General features: G+C 32.0%; 2 protein-coding genes across 2 annotated transcripts; one reads left to right on the forward strand and one right to left on the reverse strand.

Annotated features, from left to right (window-relative positions):
* The first annotated feature begins 1,942 nt into the window (after positions 1 to 1,942).
* Positions 1,943 to 16,119, forward strand: LOC129939641 (inositol-3-phosphate synthase). The gene is made up of 6 exons (XM_056047729.1): positions 1,943 to 2,440; positions 13,858 to 14,143; positions 14,212 to 14,624; positions 14,685 to 14,927; positions 14,991 to 15,458; positions 15,514 to 16,119. Exons 1-6 carry the CDS (start codon positions 2,324 to 2,326, stop codon positions 15,670 to 15,672), a joined length of 1,686 nt encoding a protein of 561 aa, XP_055903704.1. The 5' UTR covers positions 1,943 to 2,323; the 3' UTR covers positions 15,673 to 16,119.
* A 2,486-nt stretch (positions 16,120 to 18,605) lies between these two features.
* On the reverse strand, positions 18,606 to 19,496 carry LOC129949286 (uncharacterized). The gene is made up of 2 exons (XM_056060654.1): positions 18,811 to 19,496; positions 18,606 to 18,755 (listed from the first exon to the last, which is right to left on the reverse strand). Exons 1-2 carry the CDS (start codon positions 19,273 to 19,275, stop codon positions 18,606 to 18,608), a joined length of 615 nt encoding a protein of 204 aa, XP_055916629.1. The 5' UTR covers positions 19,276 to 19,496.
* Positions 19,497 to 24,142: the final 4,646 nt, after the last annotated feature.

Here is a 24,142-nt window from a genome sequence, read left to right on the forward strand (position 1 = left end):
GTCAAAATGACAGTTGATCATGTCTTTTCATTAAACTGAAAGTTGAAATTCATTACTCTAAGATTTATTTAATTTTTGCAAAATTCCATTTAATGATATCTGTCAGAATCTTCCCATTATTAGATTTACGCTTGCACTTTCCGCATTAAACTAATTATTCCCTTACAAATTTTGACAGTTCCTTTAAGTAAGCGTTAATATTTGTATCTGGTTTAGCAGATATACATTGTAATCGAAGATGTTGTAAAGGTTGAGAATTGAATGTTATGATGGAAAATTATTTTAAATATTTACCAGCCTCATTTAAAATGCAAACACTGATCAGATAGGATACTTTGTATGTTACGTATAATTGAAAAATCTAAAGCCACGTATCATCATAACAAAAGTTTGAATCTGACGTTGATAACCTTGTGAACGATGTAGAATTTTCAGACGACAAACGGCAAAAGCCGGCTTGCAAATTATGTATCTTTTATATGCCAAAATGATTATAATTGAAAGCAAACAACATGTGCATAAATTCCATAAGGAATTTTCCACTTATTCATCTTACGCATCATCGTTAGAGCAATAAGAATAAAAGAACGTTCAATTGATAGAATAGCTCAATGAAAGCGTATATGGACGAACTAAGAGATGATATTTTATATGCAACATAAACAATCAGAATGTTCCAGTGTGGTCATCATGATGAAGACTTGCAATTTTCCTCATCGCGGACCTCATGTACACATACATTTTTATATAATAGTTCTATTGTTCCATCAATGGAAAATCACTGCGACACAAACCAAACAAAAACAAACAACAACACTGCGTTTTTGAACCTGGTTAAGTAAGAAAAATTTAATATGGTCAAGTGTCAACTGGAAAGTTTTGGATTCTGTATAAGTATCAACACTTAATGTGGGGTCTTGATTTTGAATTGGTGAGATTTATGTATAATTGATTGGTGCAATCATAATGATGAGTGGAAGTAAAGATTTATCAGATCCGAAGGAATATTTTTGACTTTTTGACAACAGAAACGAAAAACATAACCTTAAAATATAACCGAAATAATATTTCATTTTTCAAAACTATTGAGTAGCAGAAATATACCACGCAAAGTTACAAAGAACAACCACCAGATTTTGAAAGGCGAAGCTAAGAAATTCCAAGAATCTCACAGAAATATCGTTATGGTTCCAAACTTTGGTTTTTGATATTCTGTTTCTATTTATTCTATAGTCAAAGTTGCAAGTTGTCGTAATAGTCCTAACATAAAATAAAATAAAGCTTTTGCATCTCAGAATGGTCCCTATTTTCTTGCTTCTCTCAAGATTTGCCATACGAAAAACAATACATTTTTTCTAACTAAGTTCTAAGTTATGTTTTATTGTCAAACAGTCAATGTTTTCAGTTAGAACAAAGAAACAACGAAAAAGTTCGATGAACTATCAAATAAAATAAAATAATTATGAATCAATAGTTAACCTACTGAACAAGACTATAAAACTTTTATGTTGAATTAATAAATTATTAGAAACATTAAAACAGTTCGAAACAAGATCAAATCAAACACATTGATATGATAAACAATTATGATTCCCTTCTTTCGCTATCAAATCAACAACAAACGAATTAAATTAGTGTCTCCTCTCATTGAGAGAAATGAAGATGTCCAACTGACCATTGTCCATATTGACACGATCTAGAACCATCATAAACAAGTTCTTAATTCTGATACAGAAGACACACTCTCTATAGCCTTTACCCCTGGCTCTGCTACAACTGATATTCCTCGTGCCTTTTTAGACTCATCATCAGTCATCACATCAACCACCAAACAACAGCTCATACTCAGCTGATTCCATCCATCCATATAGAGTGTTAAATAAGGCATGCGCCTTCAAGCAGGAGAACAATAAATAGATCCGGCAATTCGAGAGGAAAGCTCATAAGTTTGATATAGCTCAAGTGGTTAACACCGATATCAGAAGCTGTTCCAACGCCGCCGACTGCAAAAACACGATACGCATTTCACATTTCATTAGCGAGTTTTATTTCTTTTTGCTCTCGAGAATCAAATTCAAAGGAATTTCCTAAGAATTCTACCATCAATCTAAAGAACCGAAGGAAACTGGTTTAATTTAATATTTTATTTGTCATCCATCAAAGAAATTAATTAAACGCTTTGAAAATATCGTGAGTGCTGCAAAGAAAAAAGGACTCAAACTAAACTATTTTTGTGAAATTTAAAGACTGTTTGATAAATTGTTTTTATGCAAATCTAATTAAGTTTAATAAAGGGGAAAAATAAAATTCAATCAATTTTAAAATGAGTGCATCGAAATTGGAAGTTCAATCGCCAAATGTGAAAATCGATGAAAAGTACATCGAAGTTGATTATGAGTATCAGACTTCATCAGTAAAACGGGATGGTGGTACAATTCAGGTGAGTTTTAGAAAGGAAGACTTCTATAGGTAATAGTCTTTTAAGTGTGTTACGTCACTTAAAGGAATTAAGTCACAAATGCTTTTTTTTTCTCTGGATCTACCATTAGGTTTTAAAAATCGATATTTTCCCCTTGACCTTGAATATAAAGTAAGGGTGGATATAAAAGTTTGTTGTTGGCCGGTGTTCTAGAACAATCCATTCAGGATTTTCATTGTAGATGTAAAACAAGGCCGTAGTCAGAAGTGTATTTTGGAGGGATAATAATAATAACTAAAAGCTAAACTTTGATATCCATCCATTTGATTAAACAAAATTGACGTTTTAATTGAATGTTTACTGACATGTTTCACTTTTTGACAGTTGGTGCTGATTCATAATTTATTATAAAAAGAAAAAAATTGCTTAGATTCCTAGTATAATTTATTTTGTAAGTACTGTAAAAACGTATTAATAAAAAAGATTCGAAATGTTACAAAGCTATACTTCGAACAGTTCTTATGTGCTTAATGTCAAGTTCCATTAGTTTGATCATTAGGTCCGTTCGCGTACCTTCCTTTGACAGTCTAATTTTACGAAAAATAACGAAATTTAACTAATACTGTTCGCGTACTCAAAAATTTCTTAGGTTTTCGTAAAACAGAGCGCTCACGAGAAAGTAAAATATTTCTCCAACCTACGAATCTTAGCCCAAGAAATTTCTTTAGGCTGATTTTTTGTAGTTTTGTCTTTTTGTGAGTGAATTTTACCCCCACTCTTTAAAATATCTCTTTTTATGAATTTTAGTGCAGTTAGTAAGTTTTCGTAATCGTGATTAATTTTGTGTCAAAATATAAAAAGCATATATTTTCTTAGACGGATTGATAGAGCAAGGGAACCATAATTTACTATTCATTCTCAACTAGCAATCAAATTAACTGTGCATTTCTATTCATCCTTTTTAAATTTTAAAATAGAGAATTCTTGGGAAAGCTTATAAAAATTCTGTCGTCAGATTTTTGATAGCAAAAGTGAGAAGTTTATATGAGAAATTTTGTTTATATTTTTGAGAATACGGACATTTTTGAGATCTCAAAAGTATAATTTGTCCAATGATAGTAGCGTGTAAACCGCACTTAACAGTCAATTTTATTAGATGTGAAGGTGATTTGTTGTTTAAGTATTATCTTCGGTCCATATTTTTGATAACGAAGCTACTTAACCACAAACGAGCTTCATTCATAAATACTGTAGTTGTAGTGCTAAACGATTCATGATAAATTGCCAAACTTTACTGAACAGAATTTTCAAGACAGTTTCGCTGTGTCAACTGTCAAGCCATAGATACAACAACCCTCGAAACTTCTGTTATATTTACCAACGTGATTCAGTAAAAATTGGTTAAAAGGGACTATTTCATAGCTTAGTAATGACAAATGTCTTTGAATTGAAACTAGTGCTGATATTTTTGTGGATGTCTTGGTCACCCTAGATTTGATCCGAAAATAATTTGGCAATATGCAATATGCATGCTCAGTTCCGAAAGTTATAAAAATATCTCGAAATTTAGGCTTTTTCCAAGGATTTTCAGTTATATTTAGTTCGGTCTTAGGTATGTTTTGATATCTATCTTCTTTTTAAATTGAATAACATTGACATTTAAATTTTGAATTTAGTAAAAATTCTCAGCGAGCGATGTTATAAATGTCATTTTTGATTCACTTTCTCACTTTTGAAGTTTTTAGTGTCTATATGTAGCTGTAAGGCAAAACTAGTTTTAAATTCAATTCAAGATTTAATTTTTTCGAAAATTGTATTTAAATGTCAGTAAAAGTATTTGAATTCAAACAATATTTTCCTTTGATTGTCTATATTAAAAACGGAATCAAATTAATAAAATGTAAATTTAAATGTTGATGCTTAAGGTGCCAGTTAAAGCTTTTATTGGTTTCCATCATTGAAAATTTAGTTTTGTTATTTAAAAGTTAAAGAGCTGTGTTTCTTTAAGTTCATTTTTAAGTTTTCAACTTTAAAATACTTTTTAATGAACAGCTGCTTTCGGGCCTGAATAGTTCCACTGAAATAGTTCCATTTTCTTTGTATTTTCACCTGTCAGTCTTCTTCTTTTAATGATCAACTCTAATGTCAAATGCTTGATTTCCATCAGGAATTTGTATGTCCAATGATAGAAAGTTCCAATGAAAGTCTAAAAATTCAAATGATTGATTTCAATGATAGCTATAAACTTGCCCTGATTCTTTTAAAATTTGTAAAATACTGTTTTTGTATTTGAAAATTAAGTTCAACATTTTGTTGGTAAAATATTTACAATCTGCATTTTTGTGCTTAAAATTAAAGTAATGTTCTTCGATATTTTTGAGAATGTACCATTTAAGGGTGCTTAAGACATCCTCGATCCCCCTCCTTCTACGGACTTGAGTAAAGAGGGTGTATACAGAATACATCAGTCCCAATGTGTAGGGAAATATATTTGCAACTTTATAAATACCACAATTTAATGTATACAAAAATGTACATACATAATATCTACTCGTATTTATATGAACTAAAATTAAAATGAATGTACATTATGTACTTTATGGCAAAACATGAATGGGTGTCATATAAAAACATGCGCAAATTATAGGAAAAGGTACATTACATAAACATAATATTCGTTAATTGGCAAAAATTGACCTGGAAAAGAAATTGTATAGAAGACGTGCCTAAAAAAAAACCGGCGAAAGTAAAAGCTCTAATATGTAGTGTACATATACAAAAATATTGATTTTTTATCTTCTATGGTAGCCGAACCAATTTAAAAACAATAAAAACAGCTTAAGATACAAAATAAAAGCGCATGAGTTTATAGTCAATAAACAATATAGAGTCGGTTTTTTTTTAAAAGCAGGTTCAATTGAAAACCGCATTATATTTGGTTCGGCATTCTGGGCCCTATTTCACAAAAATTGACAGGTTTAAATTCTACAAATTTGACACACTCGTCTGACAAATCAGTGTTTAGTAAAATATTGACAGGTGACAAGTTTGTCATAAAATACAATGACAAATTTGTCATGACAATTTTATCATTTTCATAAACTGACACATTGTCATTCTTACTTCTACTCACTGACAAGTTCGTAGTGACAGTTTTTTTATAATCTGCAATAAAACCTTTGCATTTTGATACAATTTTCATCGTTTCTCAATTTTTTTGATGTTAGGAATAACAGAACGTTGGCACTCTTCAAATTTTAAAATTTCACAGTTTGCAACATCGTGTTTTATTATTAAAAAATTGAAGTGCACAAAAGTTACTAAAAATCGAGAGTTTGAAAATGAACACCATTCTTTAAATAAGTTTTTAAGGAATGTTTCTTCAAACTGTGGGCCAATTAACAATTCGAAATCATTGTTTATTCTTTGTTAATCACTTTCGATATTTTCCAACAATTCTATACAAATTTCCAATTGTTTATGAAACAGATTTTGACAATTGTGAAGATGTAAATTAACAAATTGTCACCTGTTGCAATTTTCAGTGTTTATAAAGTAGCCCCTGAGCATAAAGAAAATGTTCCTAGAGTTTAGGACTGATTTACTAATTTGAAGCCTTATTTTTCTCTGAAAAAGAATATAAGGGTAAAGCTGGGCAAACTTTTTTTACATTATCTTTGTTTAAAAACAAAAAAATAGATTTATAGAAACCAAAAAATGTGCACCTATTCAAATGAACTGCACTGTAGAATGTAAACAGGAACATATAGAAAATTTTCAAAGCATTTTCTTAAACTGCGCTGCTGGCAGATGTTTCATAGGTATTCAAATTAGAAATATATATTTATTTTTTTTTAAATGGGCAAAAATAAATAAGTATTGAAAGTACAGTTATTACGTAATTTGAATAAATTTATTTTTGTTAAGCGTGAGAAATGCATATGGTGATGAATTTTAAATACAGTTTTTATTCTAGAAATATATCTGAATATTATGATTATTATTCACATGCAAATATAGAATGATAGATTGCAATTAGTTAGGTACTGTTTATGGCTAACGTAATTATAATAAAAAAAAGTGGAAATAAATTGATATTCTTCTCTTTTTAACGAAATAATTTATCTAGAATGTGACGTAGTGTGTTAATTGTTAGAACTTTGCTCCGTATTTTGCACAAAATTATTTTCTCCCTGTTAATTTGATTGATAGTAGACGTTGGTGTTTGTAGATAATTAATAATATATAAAACCAACAAAAAAACACGTTAAATGTAGTTCTTATGGCTTTATTTAAATTGCCACCTGTTTAAATGCACATAATATTATAAGGTTTTCCATAAGCACTTTTAAGCAATATAAATGTTGCAGAAAATTGCGTTAATATTATGATGTGAGAATTGAAAAGAACACATCATTTAGCGCCTTGTTTTTTATTATTATTGGCGTTTTTAAAAAAATGTAATTTCACCAATTTCGGAAAATTCCAGTGCGTCAATGGAAGCGGATTTGTCACTTTAGACATAAACCTTAACATAGCCTTAAACAAAATAGTCTAGAGGTATTAAATTGCACGATCTACCCGGCGCATTGATCGAACCCTAGCATGAAATTAACTTTTCACCGAAATCGTGTCTTTCGTTTATTCCTTAGTTAAGTGTGCTCTTTGCCATATGGCAACATCTTTTTAAAATCGCATATCATCCTCGTGCTGATTAATCTGTTTCATTTTGCACAAACACATTTTTGTTCTTCACCCCTGTTTTCCTTTTTCACGTATCCCTTTAACTAGAAATGACCTTTGTCGCTGAGCACAATTTTTCGATAACAAAAAGTAAATACCTGAAATTATGTGCCGTTCGGTTTCTGCTGTAAAGCCTTTTCACCTTAATTCTACAGCAAAGTTTTTCACACCACGCATTGGGGTAACAGATGCAAAATAGCTGCACCACGCGGTGGCCGTTCCACAACACCTTCAATAAATACCAACTTACCCCACTTCAAAACGCAAAACGGCGCAAAACGAATAATGGCTGAAACACAAACACGCTTCAGCTTCGGCTTCGCCTGACGTTTACGAGTTCAGACATAGGAATTCAATGCATGCTATCACAATGGAGCTTCGACCTCACGTTTCATTTGACAATCGTAAGGAAAAGAACGTAATGTAACGTAATGTGACTCCAAACTGAAGCTCTAGTTCAATTATCTGAACATTTGCTTTGTCTGACAGCTCATCAGCTGTAAAAAAATGTCAACAAACAAAATATTTGCTCTTTGGAGGGATGAAATAATAGAACTGTCATTCAAAGCAACCTCGAAGCAGGCCTAACGTAAAGCAGACGAAGCCGAAGCTGAAGCGTGTATGTGTTTCAGCCATAAAGCAGTGAAGAACTTTGTCGCTATACCCTTAATGAAAAACATAGTGGAGGCAGAGTAATAACGTAGAGTGCTTTCATAGCCTCTGGAGTGGTTAAGTTGAAATGTGTTGAGAATCATTTTTACGAGTAGTATAAATCTATTTTGGAATAAAATTTGAAAGCATTTGTCTATGCTTTTAACTCCGATTTGTATTTTGCAGTAAGATAAGGATCCAAAACAAAGGGCTTTTATTATCAATAATTAGATTCGATATCACGGTTCACACTAAGTCTACACATTGCCACAAAGCACGGAATTAAAAGTCATTGAGAATAGATGGGAGAATTTTCTATGGATGATCCGAAATACTGACATTTGTAATGCTCCTTGCTAAGAAAAAGGCTTCCAGAGAAATGGTAGAACGCTGTTTCTGCGTCAGTCAAAAATTAAGTTTTGTCAATGCCGAGATGATTACAAGATTTTTAGATGCCCGCCGTTGGACAATGAAATGATCACGTATTGTTATATTGAATTTGAATGAAAATGCAAATTTCGTATGTAGACTTTTGTCAATACATTTTTGTAATGACTGAGTTCCTTAAAAAAATTGATCTTTTTATTGGTATTTTAACAAAATAGACAGAGAATAATTGCTTACAACATCAACACCATGGCTATAAGACTTAAGCAAGTTTTTCACTTGCTGCCCCTCGCATTGCATATTCGCTTAGTTTTTGAAATTAACCAAAAGGATTTAATCTCTCTTATTTGGCGAAATGCTTCACCTCTTTGTTAACCTTTTGTATTGGCCTTGTTCATCTATATATTGATTTTTTCAGTAATGGAAAATCAATACCCTATGCATATAGGATAAACCACAGCCACCACGATACTCTCAAAAGAAGTCCATCCCAACATATGTTCCTGGAATTATCCAGGGGGCTTCAATATATCCCGTGGTACCCCAAAATCAGTGGTATGATAATTTAGTCTTTGATGAAGTGACATCTAAGGAAGATAACCCTAGAAGTGGTCGCCCGACATTTTCATCATCACTTCAGACTTTTTTGAACTTATATTAAATATCGATGACACTTAGTCATTCGATTTGTATCTTTTTTGATACTTATTGGGTTTGTATAATTTGTATCAGTAAGTCAACCTCTAGCCCAGGGATAGGACGACAGTCATGTGTTTACCATCTTTCGTAAAATGTAATCTTAGGAAGGAAGTAAACCGTAGCTTTTTGCGTACGATCACAAGTTGAGAATTTTCTCAGTGCAGTTATACGCCGCCCGTGCCTTTTTCAATAATTATGATTTGATCAATATCATTTATCATAGAGCTGCACTGATTTCTCTAACTTGCACCCCGGGAGCCACCACGTGGATGTGCAAGTAAGCGCTTCTTCTTTCAGATTGCAGACTAGCATATAGCATCCCTGCAACAAAATAGACAGTGTTAACATACCAATTATATTTACATTTGTTTGAAAGTGACCAAACTGTAAGTGGTCGTATGTAATTTTTTGTCGGCCATTGTATATTTTTCAAAACTCTTGGATGTTTTCAGAAACATAAATGCAAAGCTAATTTAATAGAAAGAAATGTGAATTCAGTTTGTATTCAATTCTCCTACTATCTGAGACTGAGAAAATTCTCAGAAATATAAGATATAAAAAGTGGCTAATTGTTTTCATTGACGTGACATTTTTCTTAAGTTACTGACTAACTACTCAATATCGAGTCGATGTTTTTATTTTTTGATATAAATTATGATTGCCAACTCTAAACAATTTAAAAAAGAAAATAGATTTAACACTTTTGGGAAAGCTTTGTTTTTAAACTTCCCATAGGAAGTTATTGTAATGTCCCTAGAGTCGAAATACATTTTTTTTAGAGAGATAGCGATTTCAAATAAATTTTGTTATACAGATAATAAGAAGGAAGGATGCAGAAAGGGCTCTCAAGAAAATTGTGTGGGTGGTTTTTCTACCAGAGCAGTTTTTTTTTGTATTCACAAGCACTCAAGGGGTTATTAGTACCCTTTATATGTTTATATTTAAACACAGTGCGAGCGTTAGGAAAATAGGGAAGGATTTAAAAGGAGATACCGGTGCACATTGGTCTTAAAGTTCTGAACATCAAAATGGGAGGGAAAAACAGAGTTGGCCAAAGCATTCCACATTCTCGATGTGCGATTTAAGAAAGAATCTCTATACTTTACAGTACGCCCGACAGGGGTAAACTGATGAGCATTCCTAGAAGTGCGAGTATTACGGCTGAATTGTTTAAGGCGTGGAATGCAACTAGCTAATTGGACAGAACATTGTTTGTAAAAATATCTATAAAACAACGAAAGGCATGAAACATTGCTACGGACGGTGTTCTAGCGATTAAGTGTTTCGATTATAGTTCTGTCGCCTATCATTTTTAAAGCCCTTTTTTGAATTCTATCTAAGATATTTAAACTTGTTTTGGGGCACCTGCCCCGATATGCAAAATATATTCAAGCTTTGGACGGATAAAAGCTTTGTAGATTATAGCCAGATCAGAAGGGATGAAAAATTTCTTGCATCGTCGGAGAAATCCTTAACACCTGGCAGCATTTTTGGCGATATCGAATATGTGTTCATTCCATAAGAGGTGATCTGTGATATTCATAATGAGTACTGAAAGTTGATTAGTTTCCTGGATGCAAGTGCCGCTCACGGATAGCGGCATCGGGGGTGGGTTACGCTTTAACGACAGGAGACAGCATTGAGTTTTCGAAGCATTAAATTCTACACGGTTTTTGATTCCCCATTGGACAATGCTGTCAAGATCAGAATTTAATGAGCTTATCATACGCTGCCGTTGAAATTCCACATTCGAAGGACAAGGATGTGAATCTAGAAACGAATATGAAAAGCTGAGGGTACTGTCGTCGGCGAAACAGTTTAATGGATTAGAAGTGACAGACAAGAGATCGTTTATGAATATAAGGAAGAGAGTCGGAGACAAAACGGAGCCCTGGAGTTTAAAAAAATTTCAAAATGTTGGTTAATCCTAAATATATTACGAACCAAAAACTCTATATAATATATTCTAACAAGCGTATTTTTTAAAAAAAGAAATCCAATTAACGTTTTTTTTATAAATTAAAAAAACGGAAAAGAAGATGATCAGGATTACCTCGAAAATCTTACGAATACAAAATGATTTTATCTCCAAAACAATTTTGTGCAACGAAAAATAAAATTTGTATCATTTGGTAAAGTTTTGAGAAAAATCGACTTGATAGTTTTTTTTTATAAAAACTAAAAACCTAAAAAAAACAATACTCAAAGTTGGTAAAAATTGAATTTCGACTCAAATATCGTTTCAAAAATTTGAGAGAATAGCTTCTAACTAATTTTTACTTACAAAAAATATTGTTTTCAACATTCGATAAAATTTTGAAAAAAAAATCGAGTTGACTGTTTTTTTTACAAAAAATTAAACTCTAAAAGAAAAACAATACTAAAACTTCTTAAAAATTTACTTTCGACTCAAATAGCTTTTCAAAAATTAAAAATATTGGCTTCAAACTTATTTTATTTCACAGAAAATATTGTTTTCGATATTCAGTAATTTTAATATAAAAAACCAACGATCCGTTTTTTCATAAAAAATAAAATCTACAAAAAATAGTACGCAAACTTGGTAAAAATTGATACGAGTACATATAGACAAACTTTTAAACAAGACAAATCGACAAACGGGATGGGATGTTATCAGCGTGGGTCGCATCCTAGCCTCTTTTTTGATATAAATTATGATTACCAATTTTAAACAATTTACAACAGAAAATAGATTTAACACTTTGGAGAAAGCTTTGGTTTTGTTTTCAATTTTCATGAAGCCAAATTTCTGAAATTTCAAAATAAAGAAAATTAAGGATGCTTTAATTCCAGAATCCCAAAAAGCCTAAATTCCAAAAACCCAAAAAAAATTATGTAAAATGCAAAATTTGGTCAAAAATGCTCAATGCCCAAGCTCAATACAATTTTGCTTCATCTCCTTTGTCATTCAATATAGTTTCATCTTTTAAGTTGAACGCGATAAAGATTACTAATTTGTCGTTGATTAAACTTTTGTTAGTTGTCGCAAACAAAGTTTTGTCATTCCATGACGTTTTACATGTTTTTACGAGGCTTGTAATGGAACCTTCATTATTCTTATATGTACATAGTCTAGCTTCCAAACAAACTTCCAGAAATTGTACGACGAAATTTTATTTTTTACAACTAACTAAAGGTTAACTAACTACAAGTTTATTATTAATTTCTCAAATGGACATCATTGTAGAAAAAGAAATACAAACACATGAAAAAAAACTGCACGATACATTTAAAACTATCACATATCATTCACGACTACTTAACGACAAATTTTAAGTCACTGAAATATTTTTAATCAGACATTTCAACTCATTTTCGAGGTTTTCCTCAGTAAAATATGCTTAACCGTTTCACGGGTATCCTAAATAAAACTTTTATCTTATTTGTATCTTATAAGATAGAAAAGAATATCTCAAAACCTCCATGGTATAACAAAAGGCTGGCTCAAATGTCAAACACTTTAGATTTAACTTTGTAAAGAATTTACGGTTCTCAGCAAATTCTTGCACAGGAATTATATTTCGAATATTGAGCTTAATTTGAAAAGTGATCCGAAACGATTTTGGAGTTTTATTAATTCTAAAAGGAAATCAATTGAGGGGATAATTCTACTGACATTAATAAAACTCTTGATCTTTTCGATCATTTTTTTGAATCAGTTTACTCAACTTGACAAGGAAACTTGGATTTTCTTTTATATATTACGCCTGAAGTAGATATTGGCTCAATACACTTAGAATTGTCTGAAGTATAAAATGGTCTTCAGAATCTTAAAAACCCAATCACATTCCTGGTGTCGATGGCATTCCTGCTCTTGCCTTAAAAAAATACTCTAGTTCTGTATCAATTGCAAATTATATTCAACTTATCCTTATAGTCAGGAATATTTTGGACGAATGGAAAGCTTATTTTCTGATCCCAATTTATAAGTCCTATTCGAAAAATAATGTTAAAAATTACAGAGGCATTTGTAAGCTGTCCACAATTCCTAAATTGCTCGAAAGTTCAGTAAAGACCAAACTGGCTAGATCAACTGTCACTAATTTCGCATATTTTTCCTCTTTCGTTATTAATTGTATAAAAAGTCAAAGTCAAGTAGACGTTATCTACACGGATTTAAGCAAGGCATTTGGTTCTGTATGCCACAACATACTGCTTCTTAAGCTTCATAACTTTGGAATTTATTCTAATCTACTTCAGTGGATTTCATCTTTTTTAACTGATAAGGAACAACAAGTACAACTTGACAATCAAATCTCGAGATATTTTTAATGTACCTCAGGAGTTCGCCAGGGCAGTCAGCTTGGCCTACTTTTATTTATAATCTTCATCGATGATATTTGCAAAAACATAAAATTCATCTAATGTCTCATGTATGCTGATGATCTTAAATTATTTTTAAAACTGAGTTCTATTTATGATTGCCTTAATCTCTAAATAGACCTCGATCATTTATCAAACTGGTGTTTGGTTAACTGTCTTAAACTAAATGTCAAGAAATTCTTCGCTATCTGTGTCTCTAGGAAACTTTCAACTTATGATTTTGCGTATTCTCAAAGAATTGAGGAAGTTCAAAATCGTTTCACAAAATATGTGTTTTGTAAAATGCGCTGGAATTTTTGTCCAGATTCTCAAGCTCGACGTAATCTTCTGGGTCCCAAATCTCGAAGAACTATTCATGATATAATATTAATATTTGTGGGAGATATTATATGTTACCATATAAAGTGTCCCAACCTAATATCATTTATTTGTATTTATGCCTCGATTAGACCATTGAGAGAAAGATACCTTCTTTTTTAACCTAAGCATAGGACAAAACAGACTCAAAAAAGAAAAAAACTATTATTATTATTATTAACTTTTAAATTTTAGCGCGTAGATTTTATATTTTAATACAAAGATGCAATTTCTAATCTGAATTTATTTCTTTCAAGGTTAAACCAGAAACACTATCCCTAAAAATTCGAACTGAAAAAAATGTGCCAAAATTGGGTCTGATGTTGGTTGGTTGGGGTGGCAATAATGGTTCAACCTTGAGTGCTGCCCTCGAAGCCAATCGTCGCGAATTGGAATGGAGGAAGAAAACTGGAATACAAAAAGCCAATTGGTATGGATCCATAACCCAAGCATCGACAGTTTATTTGGGAAATGATGAAAATGGCAAGGATGTCTATATACCGATGAAGGATCTTGTTCCAATGGTTAATCCAAATGATATTGGTAAGAATATTTAAATAAATTAATATAATTTATCAAATTAAATGGTGTTTTTTGTTTTATTTCTTTAGTTGTCGATGGTTGGGATATAAGTTCATTGAATATTGGAGAAGCAATGCGCCGGGCTCAAGTTCTAGATGTCGGACTACAAGATCAATTGTACAAGGACCTTTCTAAAATGCAACCTCACCCATCGATCTATGATCCTGATTTTATAGCTGCCAATCAGTCATCACGAGCTGATAATACCATACAAGGGACCAGATATGCCCAGTTCCAACAGATTCGCAAGGATATTCAAGATTTCAAGGCAACTTCAGGAGTTGAAAAGATAATTGTTCTATGGACTGCTAACACGGAGCGTTTTTGTGAAATTCAAGAGGGATTAAACACAACCATGGAAGAGCTGCAAGCATCTTTGAAAGCTAATAAGTCAGAAATATCTCCATCGACCATTTTTGCTATGGCTAGTATTACTGAAGGGGTAAGTGTATTTTGAAATACTTATAAATTCCAATTAAAAATGTCTGTGTTTTTTGTATAGTGTACTTACATCAATGGATCACCACAAAACACATTTGTCCCTGGACTTATTGAGATGGCTGAACATCATGGAGTTTACATTGCTGGAGATGACTTTAAATCTGGGCAGACAAAACTCAAGTCAGTTTTGGTAGATTTCTTGGTCGGTGCTGGTATCAAACCCACCTCAATAGTCAGCTATAATCATTTGGGCAACAACGATGGAAAGAATCTATCTGCTCCTAAACAGTTCCGTTCCAAAGAAGTAATTTTTCAAAAACTGCTACGATTGGCAATTCATATAAATTTAAACTCAAAATTCTTACAGATTTCCAAGAGTAACGTTGTTGATGATATGGTCGAATCCAACAGCATTCTTTACCAGCCAAATGAGCATCCTGACCATGTTGTTGTCATTAAGTACGTTCCCTATGTGGGAGACAGCAAAAGGGCCATGGACGAGTATACGAGTGAAATTATGATGGGCGGACACAACACCTTGGTTATTCACAACACCTGCGAAGATTCCCTTCTGGCATCGCCATTGATCCTAGATCTAGTCATTTTGGGAGAGCTCTGCTCAAGAATCCATCTGAAGAGCAACACAGAATCCAGTGCTCCGTGGGTCGCTTTCAAGCCGGTACTTTCAATACTTAGCTACTTGTGTAAGGCTCCACTTGTTCCCAGGGGAACTCCAGTTGTAAATTCCCTCTTCAGCCAAAGATCAGCAATTGAAAATATTTTGAGAGCTTGTGTTGGACTTCCCCCAATTTCACACATGGCTTTAGAGCAAAGGGTAAGCTTTGTTTATAATTCTTTTCTTCCTTAAAGCTAATCACTTTTGTTAACAGTTTGATTTTGCAACCATTCCCACCAATGGACCACCACTTAAGAAACTCAAGACCGCAGCAGATGTCAAGAAACTTGAGAATGGCCATCAAAATGGTCATCATGCCAAAGAGGATGCCAACAACCACAGTGAGGAAGTTACAGCAAATGGCTACCATTAAAACAACGAGTTTAAAAAAGAAAAACCAAAACTCATAAACAGTCTACAAAAATCTTCAATCTCATTTAATTTTTAAGCTTTGAATAGCATTTTTAAAATTTTCCAAAAAGAATTTTAGTTTTCTAAAATATTTGATTGTTTTTTTTTGCTGAAAAAAAGACTCATTTATTGTCTTTTTTTATATACAAATACATATATATACATGAAAGGCAGTTACTTTTGTACAACTCAGAAAAAAAGTACCTAAGAGAATAAGTGTATTTATGTATGTAGGAAATATGTATGAGTGAATGTTTAATTAAATAAAATAAAAAATGTAAAACATTATAACTCAGCACATAAAATATTTTTGTATGGTTTTCTCAATGAAGTGTGAAAGAGTATAGGCCTAAGGGTAAACTTAAGGTGCATTAAATTGAAAAAATAAAACAAAACTAATTGATTCAAAGTTATTTACTTAGTGCCTGGTTACACAAGCGCAAAAAAGAATTAATTCAAGAAAGAGAACGGATGATTTTTAGTAAGAAGGAAAGGGATGGAAAAAAATGCCAAGTTTCGTCTTTTTCCTCATTTTCAGATATGAGTTTTGCGTTAAAAATCATGTTTCTTTCTCAAAACGATCTCCTTTTGACATACATTTTCATTTCTATTTGCTGTCGAAGTAAACAACAAATTTGCTTTTGTTTTGCTAGTGCTGTTTTCATTTCTTTTTTTTTTAATTCAAAAAACAATTATTGTAAGGCAATGGCTAGTTGGACTCGAGTTCAAACGCTTAAATTATTAGAAGTGCTACAAGACTATCCAAATTTATTTCAAATTTGTCACGCTGACTATAAAAACCGGGTTAAAAAGTCACAAAGTTTAAACGAAATCGCGGAGACAACAAAATGTTGTCGGCCGGAGACGTCTGTGCAACGCAATATTTAAAAGAAAAAAATAACATTATCCGTTCAAAAAGAAGTGGTGTGGGTGCAAATGAAGTGTAACACCGGTGATAAGGTTGTTGGAGAGTCAAATATTTCATTTTTGTCGGTAAGTCAAATTAGAATTGAAAATTAAATAAATATTTTATGTTAATGGACATTTATGTTTGTAGCAGCGTTTTGATCCCACATCATCGGAAATCATTGCTGAGCCAGAGGTACACAGCTTACCAAAGACATCCAGATCCTTACATACAACAGTTCCGGTAGGTTAAGAGTATATGTATTTATTTCCCGAATGAGTGTTTAAACTATTATTAAGGCACTATAATATAGCGTGATGTCTTGTGAGGTCAGCCTTCTCTAGTAGTCAGCCATCTCTTCATTAAAATCGGCATAGTAGTAGTGATACCGTAGAAGGATTATCAATACAAGATCCACATCATACAGGTGGAAATAAATAGATAGGTTTTCAATTTGCAGATCAATACGTGATGTATGTATGTATGTAAGAGGATTGGTGTGTCCAGAAATGACAGAGCGTTGTTGTCTAGATTTTGAAGAGAGCAAGAAAGGTGACATCAGAACAGTACTTAAAGTGGATACAGTCTGTCGCGCACATATTCGTACTCGGGGAGTCAAGAGCTTTCATTTTATATACATATACATATTTTAAGTGGTTTCATAAAATTTGGGAGAGTTTTAATACATACATAAATACATCTACAATCATACTATCATATTCCAATTAACTACAAAAATGCTTTCTTTTTTTTTTTAATAGAAACGGAAAGGTAGTGTATCAAACATGGAACTCAAAGCGCTACAGGCGCTTTCAGCGGCTGATAAAATAGCTAATGCGATAACAAACAAACCATCCTCAGTTCTTCGGCATTTCTTAGGCAATTTAGAAGAGGAAATGATAGTTGTAAAGGATGAAGATAGGATGCGGGAGATGAAGTGGAAGATATATGACATCGTTAAACAATTCCAAATCAAACAACGTAATGTCGTCGTACCACCGTCAAGATCTTCAACTCCATCAAGATTTACCAATTATTCCAGAATAAGGTTGTTGTCTGAAGTAACCGATGAAGAAAATTCCAATTCTACAAGTTCATCAAACAGAAACATAATTGAAAGTGCAATGGAAGATGTTTTTGATGACGAAGATTTTTTATAAATAATTAATAGTCTTTTTTGTGTTTCGTTTTTTTGTTTTGTTAATTTTTATTTTTGTTTAGTTTTAAAAAAAATGAAGTCTATGCAATATTATTTTATTAATAAATGAATGAAATAGTTTAATAACATAATATCTTAATACTTTTACTTTTATTGAAAACTTATATATAAAGATACTGCCATGGAAGTTGGCCTTCTTCGGTAAAGTATTTCCCAAATTCGTCTCTTATGTCCGAAGCAACTTGCGTTGGTCTCCTCTGGTCACTTATTTCGTTATCTTCCGTAAGTGTGTATCCCCTTGGTTGGCGTTGTGGAACTTCGTAGCTTCCACAATTTTCTATTAAGAAATTATGAAGAACACAGCAACCTTGAACTACAAGCTTAACTTTTTCTGGGCGCAAGTGTATGGTTGTCTGAAGAACCCTAAATCTGTTCGCCAACATTCGAAAGCTATGCTCAATGCATTGTCTCGCATGGCTTAGCCGAAAATTGAAAGTTTTTTTTGTTTTTCCGTTGATGTATATGAATACGGCTTTAAAATATGCTTTTGCAGAGGAAAAGCGTCGTCTCCAATTATACTATATGGCAATTTTCTTTCGCGTCCGATAACTACATCTGGTGGAAAATATCGGCTCGGGTTGCTTAAAATAGTGCAAAGATCACTTCGGTTGAGTACTCCTCCATCACTTAACCTTCCATTACAACCTACGTCAATAAATGTGAATTTATATCTCGCATCACACATTGCCAGTAAGATAATACTATTGAACCCTGTATATTAAAAAGAAAACTGTGGTAGGTATTGTTCATTGCTCATATTTTTTTTTTTTTAACCTTTATAGTTATAATATAGAGCACCATCCGTCTTGGAAGCTCTAAAACCAATGTGCTTGCCGTCCATGGAAAACTCCAATGGAAAACTCCATCGACGTGAATAACCTTCAGCCACATCCTCCCACTCCATAAAGCTCCTCGGAAACTAAAAGCAAAAATGCATAAATTCAAAGTAAAATCATCGTTATCGCATAACAAACTTTTAAATATCTTCCTTTTAAAGATGAATAAATGGCAGAGCAACATCTTGGTATAAATTTGCTAATGAATGAGTGCGATAGCCAGGTTTGAAAGTCCAAGCTCCTGTAAGATTCCCCAGTAGCAAGAAAACGTAGTAACATGGCCAAACTTTCTCGAGGATCAATCGGATCTCTCATTTGAGTCGTCTCTTTGAGAATCAAGGGTTCCACAAGTTTTAAAATTTCATTGAAACATTCTTCGTCCATTCTTAAATAACGACGATAACTATCTTTGTCATTCAGACGAAGTTCATCATACAAGAACTTAAATGAGCTATTTTCAATCCTTTTCAGTCTCCATGTCTTAACCCATTCCCTTTTTTTAGAATTTGATGTTTCTTGCTTTTCTTTTGCAGCCGCATATAATGACAAAGCAGCTGCAACACACGTCATATATCCTGCTGCTGCCAACAAATCTTCCTCCATTATGTATGTTTTACTAAAAAAAATATCACTACACCGTAATCCAAATAAGCTCTAGCAAACAAAAACAATAATAATAACTTATAATAGTTTATTCGAAAAGAAAGTACCTGACGCTGAGTATAGTTTTTGTATTTTAATTTCCGACTGTTCCTGTATTGTCAAATTTTCTTGCATGCCCACTTAATTTTTTTTTCTGTGTGTATACACAAAAGCAATTCTTTTTTGCGCTCGTGTAACCAGGCACTTATATATGTTAATGATAAATCATTATATGAAACAAATTAAATGTGAAATTAATTAAAAAAAACGGTTTCTTATTGCCATTGTTTAATTCGATAACACATTCTTTTTTTTTGGCTCAACGAACTGAAATACATTTCGACTTTCGAATATTTTAAAATGTTCGGTATTTTATGTGAATCCGACAAAACAATCTATTTTTTTATAAAAAATGTTATTTCTATACAAAATGGATTCTATTTCCCTTGATCAAGGCTTTACGCGTAAACGGCTGGACCGACTTCTCTAATTCTTTTTATCTTGTGTTTGTAAGGTTCTTGTGAAAGCAAACAATAAGAAAATTGGGCTTATAATCAGAAAATTTAAGAAAAAGACAAAACTAAGAAAATTGCGCTGACAATTCGAACATTTAAGAACAAGGAAGCTGATTCTTAAATTCAGGAAACACTCAACTACCCCAATACTAATAATATTTTTGATGCTGTCATAAGAACTCAACAAATACCAAGGCAATAGAATAACAGTGTTATTATAGTGCTTCACAAAAAAGGCGACAAAGAAGATATACACAACTATAGCTTAATATCAACAATGTATAAACATTTTTCGAAAGCATTATATAAAAACGGACAATCTTTTTTATCAGTAATCGAAGACATTTTTCTAAAGGTTAACTGGATCAATAGATATGCAATAAACATACAGGGAACTGAGTAACCTGAGGTTGGCAGATGACATTGTTTTTCTTACCGAAACACTAGAAGACATGGAACTTATGTTGATCGACCTTTCCACCAAGGTAATACAAAACTTCTGTTGCTATGTATTTCGATTCTACTTTTGATTCTATTCGAAACTCATTTCAAATTCCACTTTCAAATTGTAAGGTTATACTAACTTGTTTTAAAAAAATGTTGCACTTTCGAACGAGTATCGAGGTGTTTGACAGTTTTAAAAACAAAACAAAAATAAAAAATTAAATTTTTGGACAAGAATAATTATTAAAAAAATTGACACCGTTGGAATTTGGTTTAATTTGCAAGGAAATGACGAACAGTACGACCAAATTGAACGCAGAAGAATAAGAGATAAGAACTATCGTTTTTCTGAAGACGGATTTATGTTCTTACTTAACACCATATATCATCCGACATGACTACTCGCAGAAGACAAAATGTTGTTCCAAATATCATTAAGTTATCAGCAGCATTGAAATGTTTGGCAACAGGAGGTTACCAAAGCCAAATCGGTGGTGACAAGAACGCTGAAATTGCACAGCAAACCATGTCAAATCGAAAGAGTCATGTGCCCGCTGATGATAAATTTTGAAATGAATGAGGAAGAGAAACGAGATTTCAAAAGCTATTTTTGGAAAAACTACGAATCACGTAATTGGAGTGGTAGATGGAACTCATATTCAACATTTTACTAACACTTTAACAAAAAAAAACTTCGCTCGCAAACACATTTGTTGTAGAGTTATTATTCTCGATTTTTCCTTGTTTTGAATTCTTCTTTCGAGTTACGAAGTTCTTCGTTTATTCGAAATAGTTGGCTCTACTAGAACTATTCGATTCTCGATCGTTCGAAAGTAGTCAAATAGATACATATGTAGTACCAATTTTTTGAATTACCAATTTTTAGAATCGAGTTACAATGAACTCAAAGGCCCCAATACTTCCTTTCATGACTTACGGAATACAATCAATAGTACTCACATTGAACTCATTCAACAAACCTAGAAAATTTCGAGTAAAAACAGAAAAGCTCAATATAAGGACAGTTTAAAAAATTATAAAAGTAGAAATCAAAACAGATGAAATTCAACGAATAAAATTATTAAAATCGAGTTGGATAGGTCACATTTCAAGAACGCAAGACAAAAGATGGTCGACTGGAATAACTAAATACATAGATCCCACCAAAGGCATCAAAACCAAAAAGACTAAATAACAACGACAACTGGTATAACGGCGCAAAAAACAAAGATCTAGGGCCAGTAATGGGGGGATGTTTATACCAGATAAACCTAATATGAACTAAAAAAGTTATAACGAAATATGTAATTAGACTGAAAAAACTCAAACTTTGATTTTAACCTCATAGTCTGCAACTAAAGATCGGATCGGTGATCATTATATTGCGAAATATAAAGCAGCCACGTCTTTTTAATGGCACCCGATTTGAGGTAATAAAATTGGAATAACGTCAGTAAAGCCCTAATTTTCAAATAGAACTAAAAATTCGAAGTCGTTTTGATTTCACGGATTCCTCTGATTTCAAACGACATGCTATTGAACTTTAAACGGTTGCAGTGCGGCTAGAAATTGCAATGTCAAGGGCAGTCGCTAATTGTTTTTGGCAAATCTTGAAAATGCGTGTTTTTCACATGGTCAGTTATTCGTGGCCTGTTTCCGTGTTAGAACACCAACAAAACTATTTACATACGCGCCAGAAAAAAAAAGCAAACAAAGCATGTTGTATATAATAAAAGATTAGAATAATAAAAAAAATTTGTTTCTGAAATATTTCTTAAGTTAATTATACCAATATCAATATTTACAATTAAGACAACGTCTGACGGGTCCGCTAGTTTTTTAATAAATATTTTCACCTCTGGGAGCTGATTATTTTAACAGATGACACAAAAAACAACGGAATTAGAATTCAATTGGAATTCTTTATTCTCTAATAACTTTGGAAGGAACTTAGTGAATTAATGATGAATTTAGACAAATTTGTTTGATTATTTGAAAGAAAATGGTAAAACGGTTCACAGTTTCCTTAAATAATTTGTGTCCCCAGGGAAATATATACGATACACATAAAAGAACAATTCATAATCTTCAAAAATTGTTTTTTTACTTTTTTATTACGTTTGTAAAAATATAGTTTTATATGGTCAAAAAAGTTGCTGAAACTTCTTATCCTTTCCCATTTTCTAAAAGAAAAGGTACATATTAAATCTAATTTTATATTATTTGAAAGGCAATCAACATTATCTTCGTATTATTTTTGAGATTTATTTAGTTTTGCGTAAAAACAAGATTTAAATGGGTTTTGAATTTTAAGATTTAAAAAAATTGATTTTGATACCAATCGATAAATATTCTTTGGGTGGGCTGATAATTTTATTTTATTTTAAATCATATTTCTGAAAAATAAAACTCGAAACCATTAAAAAAAAAACAACCAGAAAGAGTTTACAATTTATTTTGTAATTATTGCTTTACAAAATCTCTTTAAAAAAGACTATTTTATTACATTCTTCAAAAGTTAAAAAATTATATCTTTGCCTGCAAATTTCGTTCTTGTTGATTCTCATTATAATCTCATTTGTATTATTTCGTTAGTATCTTCCTTTTCATCCGCTACTGATCATCATTAAACACTAATTCAACTTATAATGTTAGCCTCAGATATAATATTTAAAAAATGTATACTTTAAAACTTAACTAAATACCTAAGCAGATCCCCTTCTTTGTTTAAACCACTAGCAGTGGGAAATTTGTGGGAATAAAAGTAAATGTAATCCTCAAATATTGAGTTGTCTGTTACAGAGTCCGGCAAAAATACGGGTCCGGCAAAAAGATCTCCCGTATTTTAAAAGGTAATGACAAATAAATAAACAATTTAACGGAAAAATTGTATTGAATTTTTTAATGTTGTATGTGTTTGACCAATTCTTTTTTAATACTTATTAACTTCCCATAGGAAGTTATTGTAATGGGTCCGATTTGTCAAATTGTAAATTTTGACATTTCACGACGTTTCAAGGTCTCTAGAGTCGAAATAAAAGATTTTTAGAAAGATGTCTGTGCGTGCGTGTGTAAGTACGTTTGTACGTCCGTACGTTCGCGACGTTTTCGTCGTCCATAGCTCAAGAACCAGAAGAGATATCGATTTCAAATAAATTTTGTTATACAGATAATAAGGCAGAAAGATGCAGAAAGGGCTCTCAACAAAATTGCGTGGGTGGTTTTTTTTACCATAGCAGTTTGAAAAAAAGGTGAAAATTTTGGTCAACCCTAAATATCTTACGAACCAAAAACGTTAGAGACTTGAATTAAATTGTATATAATATATTGTAACGTGATACCAAACAGGTATATTTTATGAAAAAAATCAATATAACGGTTTTTTTTATAAATCAATAAAACTGAAAAAAAAAATTTGTCACCTCTAAAATTTTATGACTGAAATATGATTTCATCTCTAAAACAATTTATTGCAACGACGAATAATGCTTAATTTTTATATAAAAATCCAACAGTCCGTTTTTTTCATAAAAAATAAAATCTACAAAAAATATTACGCAAATTTGGTAAAAATTGATACAAGTACATATAGACAAACTTTTAAGCAAGACAAATCGATAGACGGGATGGGAAGTATCAGTGTGGGTCGCATCCCAGCCTCTTTTTTATTATGTTTTATTAGGCTCTTTTGGTCTTTTTGTTTTTTGGAATGCGAATAAATAAAAATCAAGTACCTTAAAATTAAGCTGTGATATAAATGTCTTTCTCGTCTAGTTTAATAATTTATTTTTTTGCTTGTTTTATTTTATATTGTATTTGTTATTTATTTTAAATTTGTGTCAGTGCTGTCACAATTATAATGTGATTTA

This window comes from Eupeodes corollae, chromosome 1, assembly GCF_945859685.1.
Source record: "Eupeodes corollae chromosome 1, idEupCoro1.1, whole genome shotgun sequence".
In the NCBI taxonomy this organism is placed as follows: Eukaryota; Metazoa; Arthropoda; class Insecta; order Diptera; family Syrphidae; genus Eupeodes; species Eupeodes corollae.

Excerpts from the sequence above, each read along its gene's own strand:
- LOC129939641 (XM_056047729.1), top strand. The coding sequence starts at position 2,324 with ATGAGTGCATCGAAATTGGAAGTTCAATCGCCAAATGTGAAAATCGAT. Across the intron at positions 14,144-14,211 it reads GGTTAATCCAAATGATATTG|TTGTCGATGGTTGGGATATA; the intron begins GTAAGAATATTT and ends TTATTTCTTTAG. Across the intron at positions 15,459-15,513 it reads ACATGGCTTTAGAGCAAAGG|TTTGATTTTGCAACCATTCC; the intron begins GTAAGCTTTGTT and ends TTTTGTTAACAG.
- LOC129949286 (XM_056060654.1), bottom strand. The coding sequence starts at position 19,275 with ATGGAGGAAGATTTGTTGGCAGCAGCAGGATATATGACGTGTGTTGCA. Across the intron at positions 18,756-18,810 it reads TAAAAGGAAGATATTTAAAA|TTTCCGAGGAGCTTTATGGA; the intron begins GTTTGTTATGCG and ends TTTTGCTTTTAG.